Source organism: Centruroides vittatus, unplaced genomic scaffold (genome assembly GCF_030686945.1).
Source record: "Centruroides vittatus isolate TY-2023 unplaced genomic scaffold, ASM3068694v2 scaffold_435, whole genome shotgun sequence".
NCBI lineage: Eukaryota > Metazoa > Arthropoda > Arachnida > Scorpiones > Buthidae > Centruroides > Centruroides vittatus.
In genome coordinates, this window is record NW_027122708.1 from 4749793 (window position 1) to 4770215 (window position 20423).

At 27.2% G+C, this 20423-nt stretch overlaps 1 protein-coding gene across 11 annotated transcripts in view; it reads left to right on the forward strand.

Moving 5' to 3' along the window:
• LOC136989019 (histone-lysine N-methyltransferase 2C-like) overlaps positions 1-20423 on the forward strand; it is a 293266-nt gene that overhangs the window by 185988 nt on the left and 86855 nt on the right. For 10 of the 11 annotated variants that reach the window (XM_067287031.1, XM_067287037.1, XM_067287034.1 and 7 more), the window contains 3 exons: positions 5846-6073; positions 6958-7066; positions 10244-11464. In XM_067287031.1, the coding sequence (XP_067143132.1) occupies positions 5846-6073; positions 6958-7066; positions 10244-11464 (1558 nt within the window). The remainder of the gene's footprint in view (positions 1-5845; positions 6074-6957; positions 7067-10243; positions 11465-20423) is intronic. The other variant, XM_067287041.1, reaches the window with a different exon arrangement.

Here is a 20423-nt window from a genome sequence, read left to right on the forward strand (position 1 = left end):
TTCAGCATTTTCCCAAATAATTCAGTTCAATTAAGTTTTATTAATAAATCGTACGTGACCAGTTCCAGTTGGCATTAATATTAGAAACCAATTAAATAATTATTACTTCTGTTTGCATAAAAGTATATAATAATTAAATGGTTTTATTTAGGTATTTCTCCAAGTAGATATAGCATAAATGATTATAAATTGTATATTGACAAAAGAAATATTGATCGAAGTATTGATTTAGTATAGTGATTCCTAATGTGATTCCTAAGTTACTGCTTCCTTGGGGATGATAGAAAACTCAAAGGGGGTGGTGGAAGGCAAAAGCAGTAGGATTGTTGGAAGACAATGGGGGCAAAAATTCATTTAGAAACAAAAAAAATAATAATAATAATTATTAAACTTCAAACAAATGCAGTGTAAAGTCAATTTATTGATATTAAAGTTACTGTATATTGATATTAGTTACAAGTATTCTCGTAACTAATATCAATATCTAAATATAAATAAGTAATATAAAATTCAGTCATATTGTTTCCTAATTTCCTGTATGATAAGTCTGAAAAAAAGCAATATTATATGCTTGAAAATGAAACTGTAATAGAAATGAAGCAAAAACCTAGAATAAATATCAATTTATTGTTTGAAAGTAAGACATTTACTGAAGATTTTCCAAGATTAGTTATGAACAGTACATAATTTATCTGAACTTTCTTTGTATGATTATTAAAACTAATGAACTTACTTGGAGAAGAAACTTGCTATATATTATATATAGATACAAAACCAAGAAAAATAAAATTGCCTAATTTAACTAATGCTTAATTAAATAAAAAGAAAAAAATTATTTATAGGCATAACTCCATTATATATGCACTACAAAGAAACGGAAAAGATGCCATAAACAAAGAAAGGGTGACTTGGATTTATAGGATATCCTTGAAGGATGATAGGTTTGACAGAGGATCCAGTTTAAGTAGGTGCTATGAAAAGATTCCTCAAGCAGTGCATCAAAGAGCACAAATAAAATATCAAGAACATCTACCACTCAGTCCATATCCTCCTCTGACACTAATGTTGAGGCAAAATTTGATGGGCAAGGTTGATATGTTATACCTGGCATAATGATCATACTAGAGATATAAAGGCATTGGAGATCATTAAAGCATGTCAGTTAGGCAATTGTATTAACCATTAAGATGAAAAACAAATTTAATGTGTGTGAAGGAGCACTTTGATCTAATCTTAACACCCTACTCCTGCCCATTCACACCTTTGCACTCCTGATTGGTTCAGTCATATTTTAGAACCTATTCAAATTTATCAATTTAAATTTGAATTCTGCAGAATTTATATAGTCTATTCCAATTTTAACAACATAAATTCAAATTTTGCAGATGTTCCATATTAATTTTATTCTGCAGATGTTCCATTATAGAATTTTATTTACTTTATTATTTTTACTTAAATTATGTGTATTTACTGTTTAAAGTTTATTGAAGTGGATATTGTTTAGATTTAGAGAATGAATCAATTTGCTTTCCATCATTTCTATAAAAAAAAAAAAAAAATTGATTTGGACTTTGAACTATTCAGAATTTAAATAGCCTCCTGGAGTGAATTACTGTGTTTACTTGCATATAAGAAGAGGTTTTTATTCATTTATCACAGCTTCAAATTCCTCGGTTGTCCTGTACACGTGAGTGAAAGATTCTTTGCGTTTTGCAAATAATTTTTGTGAACCGTAAATTTGCAATTTTTTACCAGATGCTTACCCTCCTGTATCTAAAAACATAAGTATTTTATCTGGATGATTTGAATTGTTCTTGTGTATTGTCAGGAGTAAAGATGAATAGCAATAGGAAAAGCAAAGCTTTTGAATTGAATTCTAGATTGAAATTCCAAAATCACACAGGAGCACAATATAAGTTTTAATCCATTCCCATGTGAAAACACATGATTATTTGGAAATCAGAATTCAGAGAAACTCATAAGTGTAATCGACAGAGAGTGAATTTGACTGTTAAGAATTGGCAAAAAGAAAGGTTCCAGATTGTCCGGCATTACATGAACAAATTATGTTGTCGATTTTACTAGATTTTTTCTTAAAGTTTAAAATGCCAGTAATTTTTGCGGGACAATGTGTGCATTTACGTTCATTTGATATTTTACTTGTGATCAAATGAAATAAAATTAGAATAGTATTAATAAATTTAATTTTCTTTATTTTGATCTTTAAAGTCACACCTTGACCTACATGCAAGTAAATATGGTAAATAAAGTACAGTAGAGCATTGATTATCCAAACACCGAAACATTAGTTAACCAAAAGCATTCCAGTTGGACTGTGTCAGTATGTGTGTCATGCTGAATTGAACATTTTTGATACTAGATTAACTTCTAAAGTATAATTTTTTTTGTTTTTATATTTTTCAATATATTTATTTTGTTTGTACGAAATAAAGAAATAATTTTTAACGCTACAATAGCCACGATTATTATTATAAAAATTTTCGTTAGGCTTAACATCGATGAAAATTCAACACAAATTCATGGGATATACTAATGTACTATATTAATAATGTATTTTTTCATACATAATCAGTTATCCGAAAAATTGATTTTCTGAACATCTCCAGTTCCCAATTGATTCAGATAACCAATGCTCTACAGTAGTATAAGGCACTACTGTAGTGTGTTCTTTATTTTCAATATTATTTATCACTAAATATAAAGAATGCATTATTTCATTTTTTCTCATGATTTCTCAATGTATTCCATATTTTTATGGAATGATCGGCATGCTGGCTTACCCCTGGGGAATGCCAATTTAAGTTAGGTTATACAGCTCTGTCTAGAGGGTGCATTAAAAGAAACAAACAAGTTTATATTCTAAAACTGTGAAACTGTCTGCATTACATCAAAAACTACAATTATTTATTTAATTTCTTCATTTTGTCTTCTTTCTAACAATGTAAAATATTCCTGGGTTCCTGAAAATGTTTTTTTATGTGCATTTTATTGTTATTTGATTCAAAAATGCAAACGTAAACATATTAAATTTAAGAAACTGACTGTAAATTATCTCAGCTTACACAGATTAACGTTGGGTGAAATTTGAGAGGAAGGTGTTATTTTTATGGGTTTTTTTTTTTTGCAGAAAAGGCCCCTTTTTGCTCTGAGTGAACTAAGAGGCCCAGGGAAGCCTATGCATAGTTGGTAAATGCATATTATTATAATGACACAAAAATAGGATTATGGGTGAAATGAATTACCCTATTCTAACATTAGTGTTAAAACAAAGCGTACCACACCCGCATAAGCATACAAATATATATATGAGCAATATAAGATATCTGTTGCTGTTCCTGGCTGGGGTTATACACCCCAGCCAGGAACAGCAACAGATTGCCGCAGCCAGCAGAAAAAGTTTTATTGGGGACTGTAACGGCTTGCACACTGAATAAAGCAATCTTTTAATAAGTTAAAATCCTCAACGTCTTCTACTAAAGCATGGATAGGAACCGGCCAGATCTGCATCCCGTTGCATAGGAAGATGATCAATTTTCTTTGACAGATATCAAAAACGCTACAGTCATACATGATATGTGCAATTGTGTCCGGAACCTGGCAACCACAGTTACAATTTGGCTTATTTATGATGTTGAACCTATGTAGATAGCTATTTAGTTTACCATGCTGTGTTAATGAAGTCATAGTGAGGTGGTTGTGATGTTTCCAATTAATTTTAATCTTGTGACTGACAATTGGAAAGAAGTTATGTAACAGCACCATTTGTGTCTGCTTGCCATCTGGAGTTTCACAGCTGAATTGAAGTCTATCGAAGAATGCACTTAGCATGCTCTAATGGAAGAATCGGAGCAAAGAATGCAACCACGTGGTTCTAAGAAGAGAACAATAGTCTTTGTTCTGGTATTTCTAGAAGAAGCATATAACACCGTATGAAAGTGCTTGATTAATATAACGTTTGATAAGGGCACTTATGGAGTTCTCCACTAAGCTTCTGTACCAATGATAATCCTTAGTTCTATGCTCAAAGCCCACAAAAGGCTTAAAGCCTACTCTATTTTTAAGGTCAGGATAGATGGTCAGTGTAGGTCACACTGACTAACTACCACTACCACTACTACTACCACTACCACTACTACCACTACTACTACTACTACTACTACTACTACTACTACTACTACTACTACTAATAAGTCATTAATTGTTGTCTTGTAAACAAAGATGCTCTTCCTGGTTTTAAGTTAGTCAAATTACAATGTTGTTATTTTATTGTACTCTGAAGAATGTTTTCTTTAACTTTAAATTAACAACTAGTTTTGTTAGATCTGATTAATTTTATATTTTAGTTGCAGTTTAACTGCAACCTGGTCTACCCTGTTTTTGTGCGGCATGCTGGTCATTCAGAGAAAATACAGTAATCTGATTAGTATGTTTTGTAAGATGTTTTTAAAGAATCATTTGAAATTGCTTTGCTTTGCAAATTATTGAAGAAATTAAATTTTATCTATAGTTTGTTCTAACCTTGCTTCTTGCTTAAAAAAATTACATGCTCACATAAACAAGCTTTCATGTAGAGTAAGAGACGAGAAGACAATTTTTGCTAATTGCTGAGTATTACTGCTTAATGCTTGCACACATTGATGTATCTTTAAGTTTTCAGTCAAAAATTATTATCAGAATATATGGCAAGAAATGTGTTAACATAAAAACACAGCATAATAAAATTCAAATAATCAAAGACAGGATAATTGGTACTCTAGTGTGATTGACAAATAGCATAATTAAGTCATAATATTCTTTTGAGAAAATTAAATTTCAAAAATGTTCCAGAATTTTTTGTGATTCAGAAAGATAAATTCTTTATAACTGTCACAAACTTTTGTTTATCTAGCATATTAATTTCTTTGATTAATGAACATTTTTGGCTGCCTGTCAGTTATCTTCAAGTTTATCCAATATCAACTGAATGAAACTCTTTGTAGAAGTTCACATGGAACAGCTCATTCTAATATTTGAATATACTGTTTGATTTAACAGTTTGAACACAAACAATGGTTTACATACTTAATCGGAAACTGCATGAGACTGACATGATTAACAACCACATGGAATAACTTAACCACAGATGTGTATAAAGAAATAAAATGTGTTTCTGATGTATATTTTATTTCTTTGAAGCCAAATGATTGCCAGATTATATTGGGCTACATTACTCCTACTATTAATAATTAAATACTAAGTAATTTTGTGCACTACAGGCAGACGTTAGGTGCCATCTCTTGTTAAATTTAATAATTATAATTAAATTAATATTTTACTAATAAATTTAGAAGGTTCTGGAAGAAAAGAATTGGCCCAAAGCAGGATTTGAAACTGCAACTTCCACTTACCATGTAGTAGTGTAACTGGTGCCTAACATCTATCCTCAAATTACTTAGCATTTAATTATTTATAGTAGTAGTAATATAACTCGATATAATCTGGCAATTGTTGTTTAGCTTGAATATATAACTATTAGGTTTTAGATGTTGATATTTAATTTTTTGAATCTATTATTTTGGAATCTTCAAGTTGGATCAGCAAGATTCTGAAATATAGATTCAAGTGCATAATCCCTTTAATTTAATAATCTAGAAGAAAAAATAAACAAATTTTTAACAAATTTATCACTTTTTTATGCAAGTTACTGCAGAGATGTCTTGTTACAACATAGAAATTACAACATGGTTCCAAAGCATGATTATCCTGTAATATTAAATGTATTTTATAATATATAAATATTAATATTTAAAAAAGTTTATTTCTTATAATTGTTATTACCATTTAGGGATCTGGAACACCACAATCTCCAATGATGTCACCTTCTCCCATTGGTCCATCTCCATCACCTCGAATGCCACATTCTCCATCTCCATTAATGCAGAATTCACCTGCTACAATGTCACCTTCACCATTAATGCAACAACAGTCTCCTCTTGGACAGTCTCAAATATTATCTCAATCAGTAACTCAAGCTGAACATGTATCTCGTCCTCATCAAGTTCATATTTCCCAGGTTGTTATAAACTAATTTGAAATTTAATAATTCAATATAATACATTGTGATAAACATCTGATTTGCAATTAAACTTACATTTAGGAATAGTTTAATTTATATTAATATTAAGTTTAAAAATAATGACTAAAACTGGATGACATAAACATATAATCACTACATACCCAAAAATCCAGCAGAGAATGAAAATTACATAAGAAAAAAACATTTGTTCTTATGTATATTCTTATGTACTATTCATTCTCTGCTGGATTTTTGGATATGCAGTGATAGTTTATCTATATTAATATGATATCCTAAATAAAACTATAAATTTTGATAACTTATGGGTATTTAATAATTTAATTAAAATTATTTTTAAATAGTTGCTAGATAATTTTGAAAAACAATTGTTATTTATCATTATATTTCTAAGATTCAAAAGCAATTTTTTAATGAGAAGAAGCAATGCATAAAATTATAAAGTTTTTTAGTACAATCATAGGTTTTATTGTGATTTTGATGTGTGTTGAATTAATTAATCACATTATTTGACATATTATTTTTGTATCTTTGCTTTAACTTAACAGAGTTGCAAAAAAAGACGTGTTTTAATAATTGATTATTATTAGAAATGAATAAAAAAATATAAATGTTTTGAATTTTTTGAGATATTTTATAAAATTATTTATATTTTATTTAAGTTTCCAAATAATAATATTATGTGTAACTAATTTCAGCATAATTCATAGTGAAATAAACTATGAAGTAATGCAACACTGAAATAATGGTATATGAATTATAAACTATTTTTATGAAGAGTTTTATGAATGCGCTCCTTTATTTACATAAAGTATCTAATATAAACAATAATATGATAACTTATGTATTTTTATTTAATATAGGATGATAATAATCCTTTTAGTGAAAGTTTTCAACAAAGAGAACAACTTGAAAAACTTCAAGGTCATCTTACAAACACTCACCAAAATGATTCGGAAATTATTCAAAAAGGTACATTATATTTTTATTATACATTAAGTGGTTCTTTTTCTTAAATATTAGATATAATAAAAGTGTTGAATTGAAGTTTTTCTAAAATGCAAATTAATAATCCAAAATTTAAAACATGATTTATATTTAGCTGCAAAAATAAATAATTGTTTATATTTTATAACATTTTCCATGCTTAAGATAAAAATTTCTGAAATGAGTCATTACATCAAAACAAATGCATAAATTTTACAAACATTTTATAATAAATGTACTTTCATAGAATGTTTTGGCATGCATTTTACATCATCAAATTTAATAATGAGAATACATTAAAAACTAAATACTAAAATTATAATTATGTGAAACAAACATATTTAAATAAATATATATTTATAGAATACTTCATCATATGAATAAAATTTAATATATACATTATTTGTTTTCAAAAGACACACATAAATCTGTAATATCAATCTCTTTGATGTAGGCATATATACTTTATATTTTACATATACCAAGCACACAGTTAAATTTAAAATATTACTAATACTTTATAAATACTGTATTACTACAATAGTCAATATAATAATGCAATTATACCAATTTTATTATTTTAATACATAAAAATATTATGTCAACAAAAAATTACTAATGTAACTACATTAGCTATATTTCAAATTATCAATTGGTTTATTTATTTCAGTCTGTTATGAAATTTTCTGCATATTTTTTATTAGATGTTAAATTTCATATATAATAAATTGTTTTTTAACTATAATATTTATTTACACATCATATCAGTTCTATCTCAAAAAATCCTTATCTAAATAAAGATCTCACTTAATTGCTGTAAATCATCATGGATTTCTTCTCATGAGCCATACATCATTGCATATTTATTTCTATATTTTATCTCATAGTTAAATATTTTAAGAAATTTGCTGAAATTAGACTTTTTAGCAACCACAAAATTTTATTATCCAAATCAACTACTTATTAAATAACTGATTTACCTAAACATGATATTGTAGAAATTGTGTATTAAAGAAATGAGGATCTTTACTGTTTTGAAATATTTTCACATATGGCAAAATAGTGACAAAATAAAAATACAATATAAACTGTTTTCCACATATAGAATTAGTAAAAAGACAATAAAAGGAAGTCCAGTTAAATTACATTTGTTGATTTTAACATCACTGTCTTTCAGGAATATAGTTGTTGAAGAACAGCTATAATTAAATTAAGACTTTACAGGAGTTGAACAAAGCAATATTAGATACTGTTATTTCAAGATACTGGATACAAGATAATTAGAGATATTGTTATCTCAAGATTTTAAAATTCATTGAATTCATTGAAATTAAATCATTGAAAATACTTGAATTTAAAAACTTGTTTTATTGTTTTCTCTACTTGAATATCTAGAAAACAAGTTATATTTTACATGTTTAATAGTACATGGTGTGTAAATAACAACACTTTGAAATATACAACTTTTAAAATCATTTTTGTTATCTTTTTATTCCAAAATTTTTATTAGTACAGAACTTTAAAATAATAGCATCAGCTGGTACTTGGTAATATTAGACTGTATTTTAAAATTTTGGAGTAAAGATAAAAAAATGCAAGTATCTGCAAATATTATATCAAAAGATATAGATTCATATATATATATATATAATATTATAAATATAGTATATAATATACAGTACAGTACATTAACTTTAACTTTCATAAAATGAATTGTTATATAATATTCTCTACTATATTATCTTTAATTATCATGTCTTTATTTAATGCTTTATATGTTACCAAAATGTAATATAAGCCACAATTTTTTATTGTATACATTTATTAATGAAAACTCTAATATGTTTGCTACTTTTTGATAAACAGATGCAGCCTGCATCAAATAGTTGTGTCATAAACTGTTATTAATGAGTAAAATTATTTTATTTTTGATTGAATTCTATTATCTTCATTGAACATTTTAGACATTTTTATTGTGCAATTAATTTTCAATTTATGTAATTTTTTTAAATTTGATATTGGAAATAAACTCAGAGTTTATTTCCAGGTTGATGCTGAACAAAATGCTGATATTGAGGTGATTGAGTTTTATTGACATAGTATATTATTAATTCATTATTTAAAATTTAGTAAATTTATATATAATTACATTTTAAAAATTCTTTATTATCCTTTTTTTTTATTTATTGAAAAAATTTAGTTAATTAATGTATAATGTGCAAAATAAAATTAATTAGAATGTTTTAGGCTAAATTAAATTAAAGAAATAAGCAAAAATGCCATTTTCTGGGACCTAACACTTTCATTTATATTGTTACTTAATATTTATTTATGGCATCATTTATCTCTCTTTATCTCAATTTAGAAATGGCTTGGGTTGATATAAAACTGTAAGAATTACATTCTAGTTAGTGGATACTATTTATAGCAGTAGTTTATAGTTAAATCTTGAAACTGAGTATATTGATTCCTACAGGAAATATGTTCTAAAATGAAAAAAAAATGTAACAAAACTTGAATCACTCTGTTTGAATGAAAAGTAGTAAATAAATTTAAAATATTATATGGAGTAATTATGTGAATTACTTTTTTATGAATAAAATTTATAGCAGTTTTTCAATGTAAAGGTAATATTATTGTTGTTGAAACATTTACACATATATTACTGATATATCACAAAGTGATCATAATAGGTATATAACATGTATGTAGTAAATTATATTTTAAACTAAATAAATAAAATTTTATAAAGCATATAGTATATATCATATCCCTATTATAGTTTTATTATTAATATCTATCTATATATAAAAATTTATTTAAAACTGTATAAAAGAAAATATATTTGTATATAAGTTCTGCAATGAAATTATTTTATATAAAAATGACTTATAATAAAAATATATTTTGAATTCTGATTTTTATTTTAAAATTAGGATGTATGTAAACATATACAAAATTAAATATTTATAATAATTAAGTCAGTATGTTACCTAGAGTAACAAAAATATTTTATCTTATGGTTGTACATGGTTTCGATAATTTTTATTTCAAGTTTTTTAATACTCATTAATCAACATATTAAAGTATATTATAACATATTAAAGTATTTCAATATTTATGTTTTATTTTTCATAAATTAGTTTTTCATTTTATTTATAGATTTGAATTCAGATCTTGTTGGTCAGCCATTTCCATCACTTCCTGGAAATTCTCAAATTCATCCTCAAACTTCCAATTTGCATGCTGTAAGTGGATCAGCTGTACGACCTCCACCACCATATCCTCATCATTTACGTCCAGCACCTTCTTTGTTACCCACAAATGTTAATTCTACATTGAAATTAGAATCAACAAACATTTCATCTCAAAATCAGAATTCATCATTTGTAAATTCTTCTAATTTGCATAATGTTTATAGATCAGCTCCTCCTCCAAACATTACCCCATATAGAGAGTTAATATGTCAAGAACAATCTGTCCGTACTGGAATAGTCTCAATAAATTTATCCTCAACAGAATCTTCAACCTCTATAAATTCTGAAATCAACCAACAGACTCCAACTACTTTCTCCTATGTTATCAGAGGTACTGAGATTCAACCAATGCAATTAAAAGAATCAAATAAACAAGAAAATGAACAACTTAAAATTGCAGAATTTTCTTCTTTAAATAATGCACAGTGTTTTCAAAGTGATAAAGGAGAAGTAAATGAAGAACAAAAATCTAGTTTTCAACTGGAATCTGTTTCTAATGAAACAAATGAAAATGCCTGTAATGTACAAATTTCAAATTCTGAAAACCAAAGTATCAAAAGTGATGTTATTCAGTCTGTGTTTCATCAAACGGATAAATGTGCCAAAGTTGGCATTAATACAACGAATAGTTCTACTCTAACAAATAATCAGAATGTGACATTACAGTTACAAAATTCTACTACTATAATAAATACACAGAATAGTTGGACAGTAAATACCAGCGGATCAGAAGAAAGTGCACTTACATCACTGAAAAATTGTTCAAATAAATCCATCTCAGATTATCAAGTTAAATCTGAACCTGAAAATGTTTCGGGTGATAATGATAACACTACTGAAAGTGATTCAAAAAGTACAGTATATAAAAAAGAAATTGAAAATAATATACAAACAGAAAAAGTATGTGATAAAGATAAAATTTTCAAACAAGAAAATACAAAGATTGTAGATAAAGAAATATTAGATGAGAATTCTGAAAAGAACAAGGATAACAGTAATACAACAACGCATTCACAAATAAATATTAAAACTGAAGATTTAAATGTAGAACATAAAATTGAAAATGATAAAAGTTTAAACTCTTCTATATCTGATATTATAAAAGATGAACCATCTGTATCTGAAGGTAAATTTTTAACTCTAGTTACAATTTTTATGATTATGAAATATGAAGTATAAATGATTGTAATATATACAATTTACAGGAGTGAGATTTAATCTACAGCATTTTATAGATATAAACTTTATATCAATAAGATACTGTATATTTCAAAACTGTATGCTTTAGTTGCATATTATTTAACATTTTATATAGAACTGAATGTTTATCATAAATATTCTGTTTTTTAATATGAGCATAGAGTCTAACATTTTTAAATTCAGAAAGTTATTTTATGCAAATGTGTTTTTAAAATTTTATGAATTTAAAAATGTTTATTTCATGTTCACATTACTTATGGAATTCTAAAGATGATCAAAGTTTACTTAAAAAGATTTAATTTTGTGTGAAATTTAGGAAATACTACAGAAGTAATGTTAAAAGATTAAACATAAATTGGGTTTAAAGAAATTAAAACAAAGTTTTAATTAAATTTACTTTGTTTAACAATAAATAAATACAATAATTTTTACAGTAGTCTTTGAAATCCTCCAATTTTGGCATCATCATAATAAAAACAGATTTTCAATACTGCTTGTTTATCAATTATTTCAATTATGAAAAAATGTTTTCAGCTTCATTTAAGCCATCTTCAGTTTTACAACTTGTTCCAATGAATATTCAGTTATAGAATTTAAAATACTTTAAAAATAAATGAATTAAATATCAACATTGAACTTGTCCTGTGTCATTCCCAACATATATCAGGGTCATGAGCTTTGTCCAGCCAGGTCAAACCCTACATATCTCGTTACAGTATCGGTATGCTTTTGATACTAGATGCTACTATGCATCATAATTTTTATATTAAAACAAACTTTTGAAATATAATTTTTGTTTATTTTATATTTTTCAATATATTTATTTTGTTTGTGCAAAAGAAAAAATAATTTTTAATGATACAGTAGCCACGATTATTATTTAAAAAAAATTTTTTTTATTAGGCTTAACATTAAGTTGTTAAATTATTTAATTTTCAAAAGATCAGCATTATTGTAAATATTGAATATTTGTGATTGTGAGAACTGGGGACTCCGGGATAACCCCATTCTGCATTCAGGATGAATAATATAGAATAAAAGAAAGATGGGAGAAATCTTTCTCTAAAAGTCTTAGAAGATACCAGTTAGGATAACTTATCGTGTGTCCTAACTCGCCAATTAGTTCCTTTCTGAGTGGAAAAAGTACTAGAAATTTGACCAGAATTTTAGGAGGATTTTAATTGAATTGCTAATAACATGGAATACATGAATTACATAGATTACGTGGGCTAAGGATTGAGTTAGGAATTAACAAATCAAATGCAATGATTAAAGAACAAATTTATTAATAAGGAAAGTTATTATACAAATGATAATTATATAAAAATATGGTATTTTGACAAAAGGAAACCTCAAAATTATAAATGATTCCAAAGGAGATAAAATAATGACAATCTATTTCTTACTGCTTTTCTATGTGAGAGAGTTTACATATCAAAATTATATCACTTGTAGTACACTGATGTGGAGAGTTGGAGTTTTGGGAATGAGTAAAGTAGGAAACTGAAAGAGGGATGAGAGCATTGGCAAGAGTGCTTTAGCTAGAGTGCATTTGAAGGTGACCTCTTACCTTTTATACTAAAATTTCATCCAATAGAATTATTATAAATAACCCTCAATACTTATACTGCGTGATGGAAGTCGTGCGGTCCCGTAGATAGAGAGTCAGACATCCACTCGAACTATCACTTTTGGAGGAACTAAGCTGTTTTTTTCTCCGTGAGAAACAGGAAGTTTCCCTTTTAACTTTATCAAACTTAGTGACAGACAAAATCTATATCAAAATTATAACAATTATTTTAAATAAATTTGTCAAGAATACAATCTTCCAACTCCAGATTCTCACATGATGTATTGTTAAAAGTTTATTAATTTTTGTTTTAATTTAAAAAATTTCTTTAAGAAGTTTAAAATTTTTTTTTTTTTTTTTTAATTCTATGATTTTGAATATTCATTGTAGTAAAACTGAAGATAGCTAAAATAAAGCTGAAGACATTTTTCATAGATAAAATAGTTGGTTATTTTAACTAGCAATGTCAAAAAACTGTTTTTATTTTTCAGTGGTATTCACTAAATCAACTTTTTCAGAAATTTTGACAAAATATTTAATAATAATTATTATTATTAAAATTTTAATGAAATCAATTTATTATATTTTTAATAATATAAATTTTTTTTTAAATTTTGATCACATTTTTTATTGATTTTTTTTTATACAAATGTAATTTCATACCATAGATTCAAAATACAACTGTTACAATTGATAAGATTTTCTATAATTAGAATAAGTGATGTTAAATTAATAATTTAAAAAAATATTATTTTTAAAAATGCAACTTAGTTTATTTTTATGTATAAAATATTTTTTTGTTGCAAATGTCATAAATTTTATCTAATTTAGTTATGATTAAATTTTGTTGTACTGTACATATTTGTTCAAAGTGTTAAATGCTTTTTTTTAATCAAATGATATCAAATCAGTTGTGTGTATCATTATGAATTTTTTATATAAGTTAAAGAAGTTTAATAATTTTTTTATATTAAATATTTTATTACATTGAACATTTTCAAACTATTAAAAATAATTTTTAATTTTATCATTAATATCAAGTACTAATAATTATTAATGCTTATCTTTAAATGTATTTATTTAATGGCTTTTATAAGAATGTGTTACAAAAGTTACACTTTTAATGTGAAGATCATAAAATTATTAATTATGATGCTGATCAATTTTGAAGTTTTGGAAGTTTTAACAAAAGTTATTTTTAAAGTAACAAAATAAGAATATAACCAAAATAACTTTTTTAATCAATTGATCTATTCAAGTGTTGCTATACTGCTATACTTAAATAACATATACACTGAATGATTATAACATTAGGAACACCTGCCTAATAACACATTGGTCCACTTTTCTGCTTGATAACAGATTGCAAATGCCCAAGGTATGGACTCTCTAGATGCCAAACATCCTCTGTTCTTAACTGGATCCATGCTTGTCAGTTGGTGCACATTTTACATAGGAGTGGGTGAAAACCTCATCCCAAATTTCAGCATATGCCAAATGTGTTTAATAGGATTGCACTCTGGTGAGTTTGGGAATCAAGGCCATGCGTGGAATTCATTGTAGTGTTCCTCCAACCATTCCCAAATGAACCTCAAATGGTAATATGGTGTATTATCATGTTGAAACATGGCGTCATTGTCAGGAAATATAGCTGTAGGGTGCAGATGATCACTTAACAGGTCTCGGTATTGTTTTCCATTCAATGATTGTGGGATAACAACTAATGGCCCTAGATCTTTCCAAGAGAATGCTCTCCAGATCCTGATATCATCACCACCTCCATCAGCTTGTTTATTGAACTCTGGTTGATGCAAGGTACATTGCATGTTCATTGTTGAAACACATCTGCCTTGTCTACTGTTGTACTGGTGGTTAAGCTGTTCCACTGTGGCATGTCTTTTTTTGTTTAGATAACAGTCCTGACACATGATGCTCACTCCTGGGTTCAATCACACATGGCTGGCCACTGTATAATCTGGTGGATGTTTGTACATGATCCATCAAGTTGCGGTATCCCCTTGACACTGTGGTATGGGAACAACCAACAAGTGCAGTTGTTTCAGAAATACTGGTACCTGTCTTCTGGACCCCAATAATCTGTTAGCACTCAGAGTCACTCAAGTTGCCCTGTTTGCCCATAACTGGCAAATATTGCCTTCTACTATGCAAATGATAGGTCATCACATCATGACTGCAGTGAATTGTGATGTGGCAATTACAGGACATCCCTTTACCACTTTCAAGATGGTGCTGATATTATGTTCCTAATGCAGTGATCATTCAATGTAAAACTTGGAAGTACTCTTAACTTATGCTCATGAAAATCTTTAAAACTTGGCACCATATCTTAGCATTGTAACAAAAAATAAAAAAGAGCTAAATTAAGCAACCAAAAACTTTTTAATAGACAAATGTTTCAGACCATTTCTTACAGTCTTGCTTCGGCTCATATATATTTTAGAGTAGAAAGTTGAAGTACATAGACATGTGGTATGTTAAAAACTTTGTGCAAACATATTATTATTTTATTTATTTTTAATTTAATCTATTTCTGGAATACCTCATGACTTATCATTCAATTCAAAATGTGTATGAGCTAATCTGGACTGAAAATAATCCAAAAATGTTTCTCACATATTAAAAGTTTTTAATATCCTTAAGTTAGTTTATACTTTTTATGTTAATTTGTTAGTATTTTCATTAATTGGCATTGTTTTTGTTTACCATAATTGTAATTTATATTTTAATTAATGTTTAATTCTTTTGTTAGTTACTATATCAATAATTGCTAGGTAGGTAATGTTCAAATTAACTTTACCGGAGATGAGCCTAAGCTTAAAAATATTTGAAAGTTTCATATGTAATTTAAAATTCATTAAAGCAATAAATGAGTAAACTCTGTTGTTTTATTATTATTGTTAAAAAATATTAAATATTGTTAAAAATTCAAGATTCCAAATTTTCTAAGTACAGCAAGACCTTGCTTAATGCAGGGGATGTGTTCCTAGACAACAAAGTGCTAAACAAAACAGCATTAAATGAGGTCATTTTAACATAGAGTAAATAGGGAAAGGGGAACACACAACCAAAAATAAACAGATTTTACTTTAATTTTAAGTTATTTTTATATTAATTTGCACAATAATATATGTTAAATAACACATAAACATATGCACACAGAAGTGTAAAGTTCATTATTTGTGATGAAGGTTTTGGCTTTTCTGAAATTCTTCTTTTTGTGATAAAGTCATCTAGTGTCATTTGTTGCTGCTTTTTTTTTCTTTTCTTAAGCAAATGTCGGTAACAGAAGATTGCATCAAAAATGCCTTGTTTTGCTTTTGCACTCCTTTCAAAATCTGGATCATTCGCTACAGTTTGATCAATGATTTTGGTTATCGTTACCAAACTTTTACTAAGGAAATCTGTAGAGAAAGTTTTTGGGTTCTTCGTTTTCAGAATCTCTATTTTCCAGTTCTACATGAATTCCTTGTTCTGCCAGTTCTTGAAGGTCATCTTTGGTAAGGCGCTCATCAGAAACCTGCAGTAACTTTCAATATCCTGCTCATCTACATCTCCTCATCCTGCTGTATTGATTAGATTGACAATTTGGTCAACCTAACAATACAGCGATAGGCTCTTCTCATTGATAATTTTTGGATACCTCCAGCCATAACTTCTTCCACACTCTGTTCATGCGTTTATCAATTAATTCTTGCCAAACAAAATCGATATTTCCTATGGCATCCATAATGTTATATTTTTTCTGAAGTTGCACCAAATAAACATAAATATAGGGGAAGTACACTGCTACGACAAATTACCACCTTTTGCTGATTGGTTCATGTTCGTAAATAATTGTATTATATACAAATAAATGAAATTCTGCGACAATTTGAATTAGCGTAAATTTTGAGCCTTTTTTAAGGCTTCAAGTAGATTGCGTTACATTGAATCAGTGTTAATCGAAGCAGCATTAAGTAGGGTCTTACTGTAGTAATTTTACATTCTCTGTTTTTTAATATATTTTTTATTTCAAAACTTGAAAATTTTAAAATCTACTTTTAGAGCAATAAATTCCGCTAAACATTATAATTTATTTTAAACCATTCAATATCTCTGTGGATGAACACTAAATGATTTGAAAATGCTTAGATATAATAATTTGATTTCTGAAAATAAAAATTTATCAGTCTTTCTTTACAAATATATTAAAAATGATAATGATTAAATAAGTATTGCTACTTCACAAAGCAAATTTATTGTTTAATTGTCTAATTTCCATAAAATAGATCTCAGATTTCTCTCTTAAAGAAATCTCATAGAATAATTATATGTGCAATATAGTCATAATTTTTCTGGTTGTATCATTATTAGTGGCACATGAACTACTTATTACATCCTTTTAGTCAATATAGTATAATTTTGAATTTGATAGGTTAGTTATTTTTTATTGTAATATGACTTCAAAAATATTTGACTTGCCATTAAATATTTCCATTCTGTTTTCTGACTGAAACAAAGAAGAACAGTAAGTTATATCCAATTTTTTAAAGATTGAATATGTGTTAGGGCTTGAAACTTACGAAAAATTTTCAATGCAATATGAGAACTGTATTCTATCACAATAGTGTGTTTTTTTATAAGTTGAAAAGTTCAAAAATGATTACAAAAGTGTCATGTACGAAAATGCAGCAGTACACCTGTGCACATACATTGCTAAAGACAACATCAAATGAGTCTGTAACAGGATTCTGATGGACATATGAATGACTATTGATGAAATTGTAAAAATTTACAAATTTGCATTGTTCTGACTGTAAAACAGACTTGGTTCAAATAGTATAACTCATAGAACAATAATAAAGATTTAGTTATCTGCTGATACCTATTGGACTGCTATGAAAACAAATTGATGTTTTGAAAATAATCATTACTGGAGATAAAACACTTCAAAACTGTGCAAGTTTTGGAAGACTTACAAGGCTCACGATCTTTTGGAACTGACAAGGACCAGTATCAGAACATTATCAAGAAAAGGATTTAATAATAAACACTGCTTGTTACAGTAAGATAAAATAAGCAAAAGGTGCAATTAGAAGAAAATGTCAAGTACAGCTGTTAAATGGTGTTGTGATATTGCATGACAATGCTTGTTCTTGTATTGCTATCCATGCTGTCAAACTCCAGAAACTATATTTTGAAATTTTCATGCAAAATCATGTGTTCCTTCAGACTGTCATCTATTTAATTTGTTCAAAGATTCTACCAATTTGCTGTAGACTAAAACCTGAAGGAAGCTGTGATATAGTTAGTTAATAAACTGGAACTTTTCAATTAGCATTGATTTGCACACAATTCAGTGCTAATTGAATTGTGTGCACTTACTTATTCCAGCAAGATTTATTCTGAATTAGAAACGTTTTTAGCTGCATTTAGAGGCCTTCTTCAAGTAAAAAGCCATTCCATTTATCAAACATTCAAAAATCAGAGAAATTTTCTACAAGTATTATGGATTTGATTTGGAAAAATATGTAAGAATTCTTGACTGTTAGGCTTTGTTTTCCACAAGAACAAAATGTCATTGATGTATCTAGCATATATTAAAACATTCAGAATAAACGTTGCTGGAATAAGTAAGAAAGGTGTTATTGTGTGCATATCAGTGTTAATTGAAGCTGTGATAGGTTAAATGGTTTGAAAAGCAGAGTGAATATTGAATTATAATATTCTTATGACATCATTATTATTATTTTGATAAAAATAGACAAAACTGAACAATATCTGAACAACTGAATTAAATAGATACTTAGTTAAGAAAACAAGAGCATATATTTTTTCTAGTTAGAAATTTTTTGGGGTCATTATTCTGTTCCTAAAAATATGCATGATGCTTATAACACTGATGATGACAAAAAAAAAGAATGTTTTTTAAATAAGTTTATTGCAGGAACTATTTTAACTTACAATTCTTAATAATTCTAATATAGACATTCTTAACCTTCCATGAGATACATTTGATCAATTTGATATACCATGTACTGTTACAGTATATTTTGAATTTTTATTTCTTAATGGAAAATTGTAGCCATTTCTATTTTCCAGTAGCATCATTTTTATTCCTGATGGTGACATTCTTAAAATTTTAATCATTTTTATATATTGTGCTTCTTCCCACTATATATTGAAAATTTAAAATATAGTCTGTTTTTTTTTTTTTTTTTTTTTGTTAAGTATAGTGAATTTAAAGAATTGTACTTAAATTAATTACTTTTTAGAAGTAAAATCCTGTAAAGCTAATTTTATAACTTAGAATTTAATATTATATTATAAGCAATACATGCCAATAACAACTGAGAAAGAGATAATTCTGAATGAAAAACAAACCACTAAATAAAAAGCTACTAACAAAATATGAATGCAAAAACTGTGAGAAGGCAATTTGTTTAATTTATAAAAAAGTCTTCTGTACAACATGCAAGATAGATATAATGAGTGGTTAGGACACACAAAAACCTTTTCATGATATGAAAAATACAGATAAATCATTTTTATACTTGTAGCGTTTTATCTCTCTACTAGAAATTCTCCCTTTAAGCATGTTGGAATATTTTTTATGAGGAAGTAGAGATTGAAGAATTGAGAAGGGCTTCAAGTCAAGCTTGACATTGTGATGCTGTTTCTGCAGCCTTTGACAAAGCCATTCTTACTCGATGTTGCTCAAGTTGGACTTCGCAGCTTTCAGGGGTTTAGGTTGTTCTTATTCTTTTAGATCTAAAATTTACCTGATCAATTTTACTCTTACACTTTTCCTTAGGCATTTTTTAAAGATGAATTGTAATCACATTAATTAGATGAGCAATAACACTTTTTAAATAACAGGCTCATTAGATCGTTACTTTCAATTGGATAATAGAATGTCATGTGGTCACTAATGAAAATTTTTTTAAAAAATTTGTTATAGAAGTGACACAATATGGCTATAATTTTTAAAGTTTAAATTTTAAATTTAATGAAATAAGTTTAAAATACATCATTTTGCCAAAATATTTAAAAATGAAACTTAAGGGAAATTTTCTCATCAAGCATGAACGTCACATGGTCACTGACGTCACTGCAATGTAAGTGCGATCACCAATCTGAAATCAATAAAACATTTATTCTATAGCTAATATTTCCGCAAAATAATATTGGTAATGGAAAAGTTTAGTTAAGTCTGTTTAAGAGAGTATTCTCAGGATTGATCTCTCTGCATTAGGCTCCCTTATCTGAAGTAACAAGATTGATCAGAGGATTATTCATGGTGTTTGAATTTCTC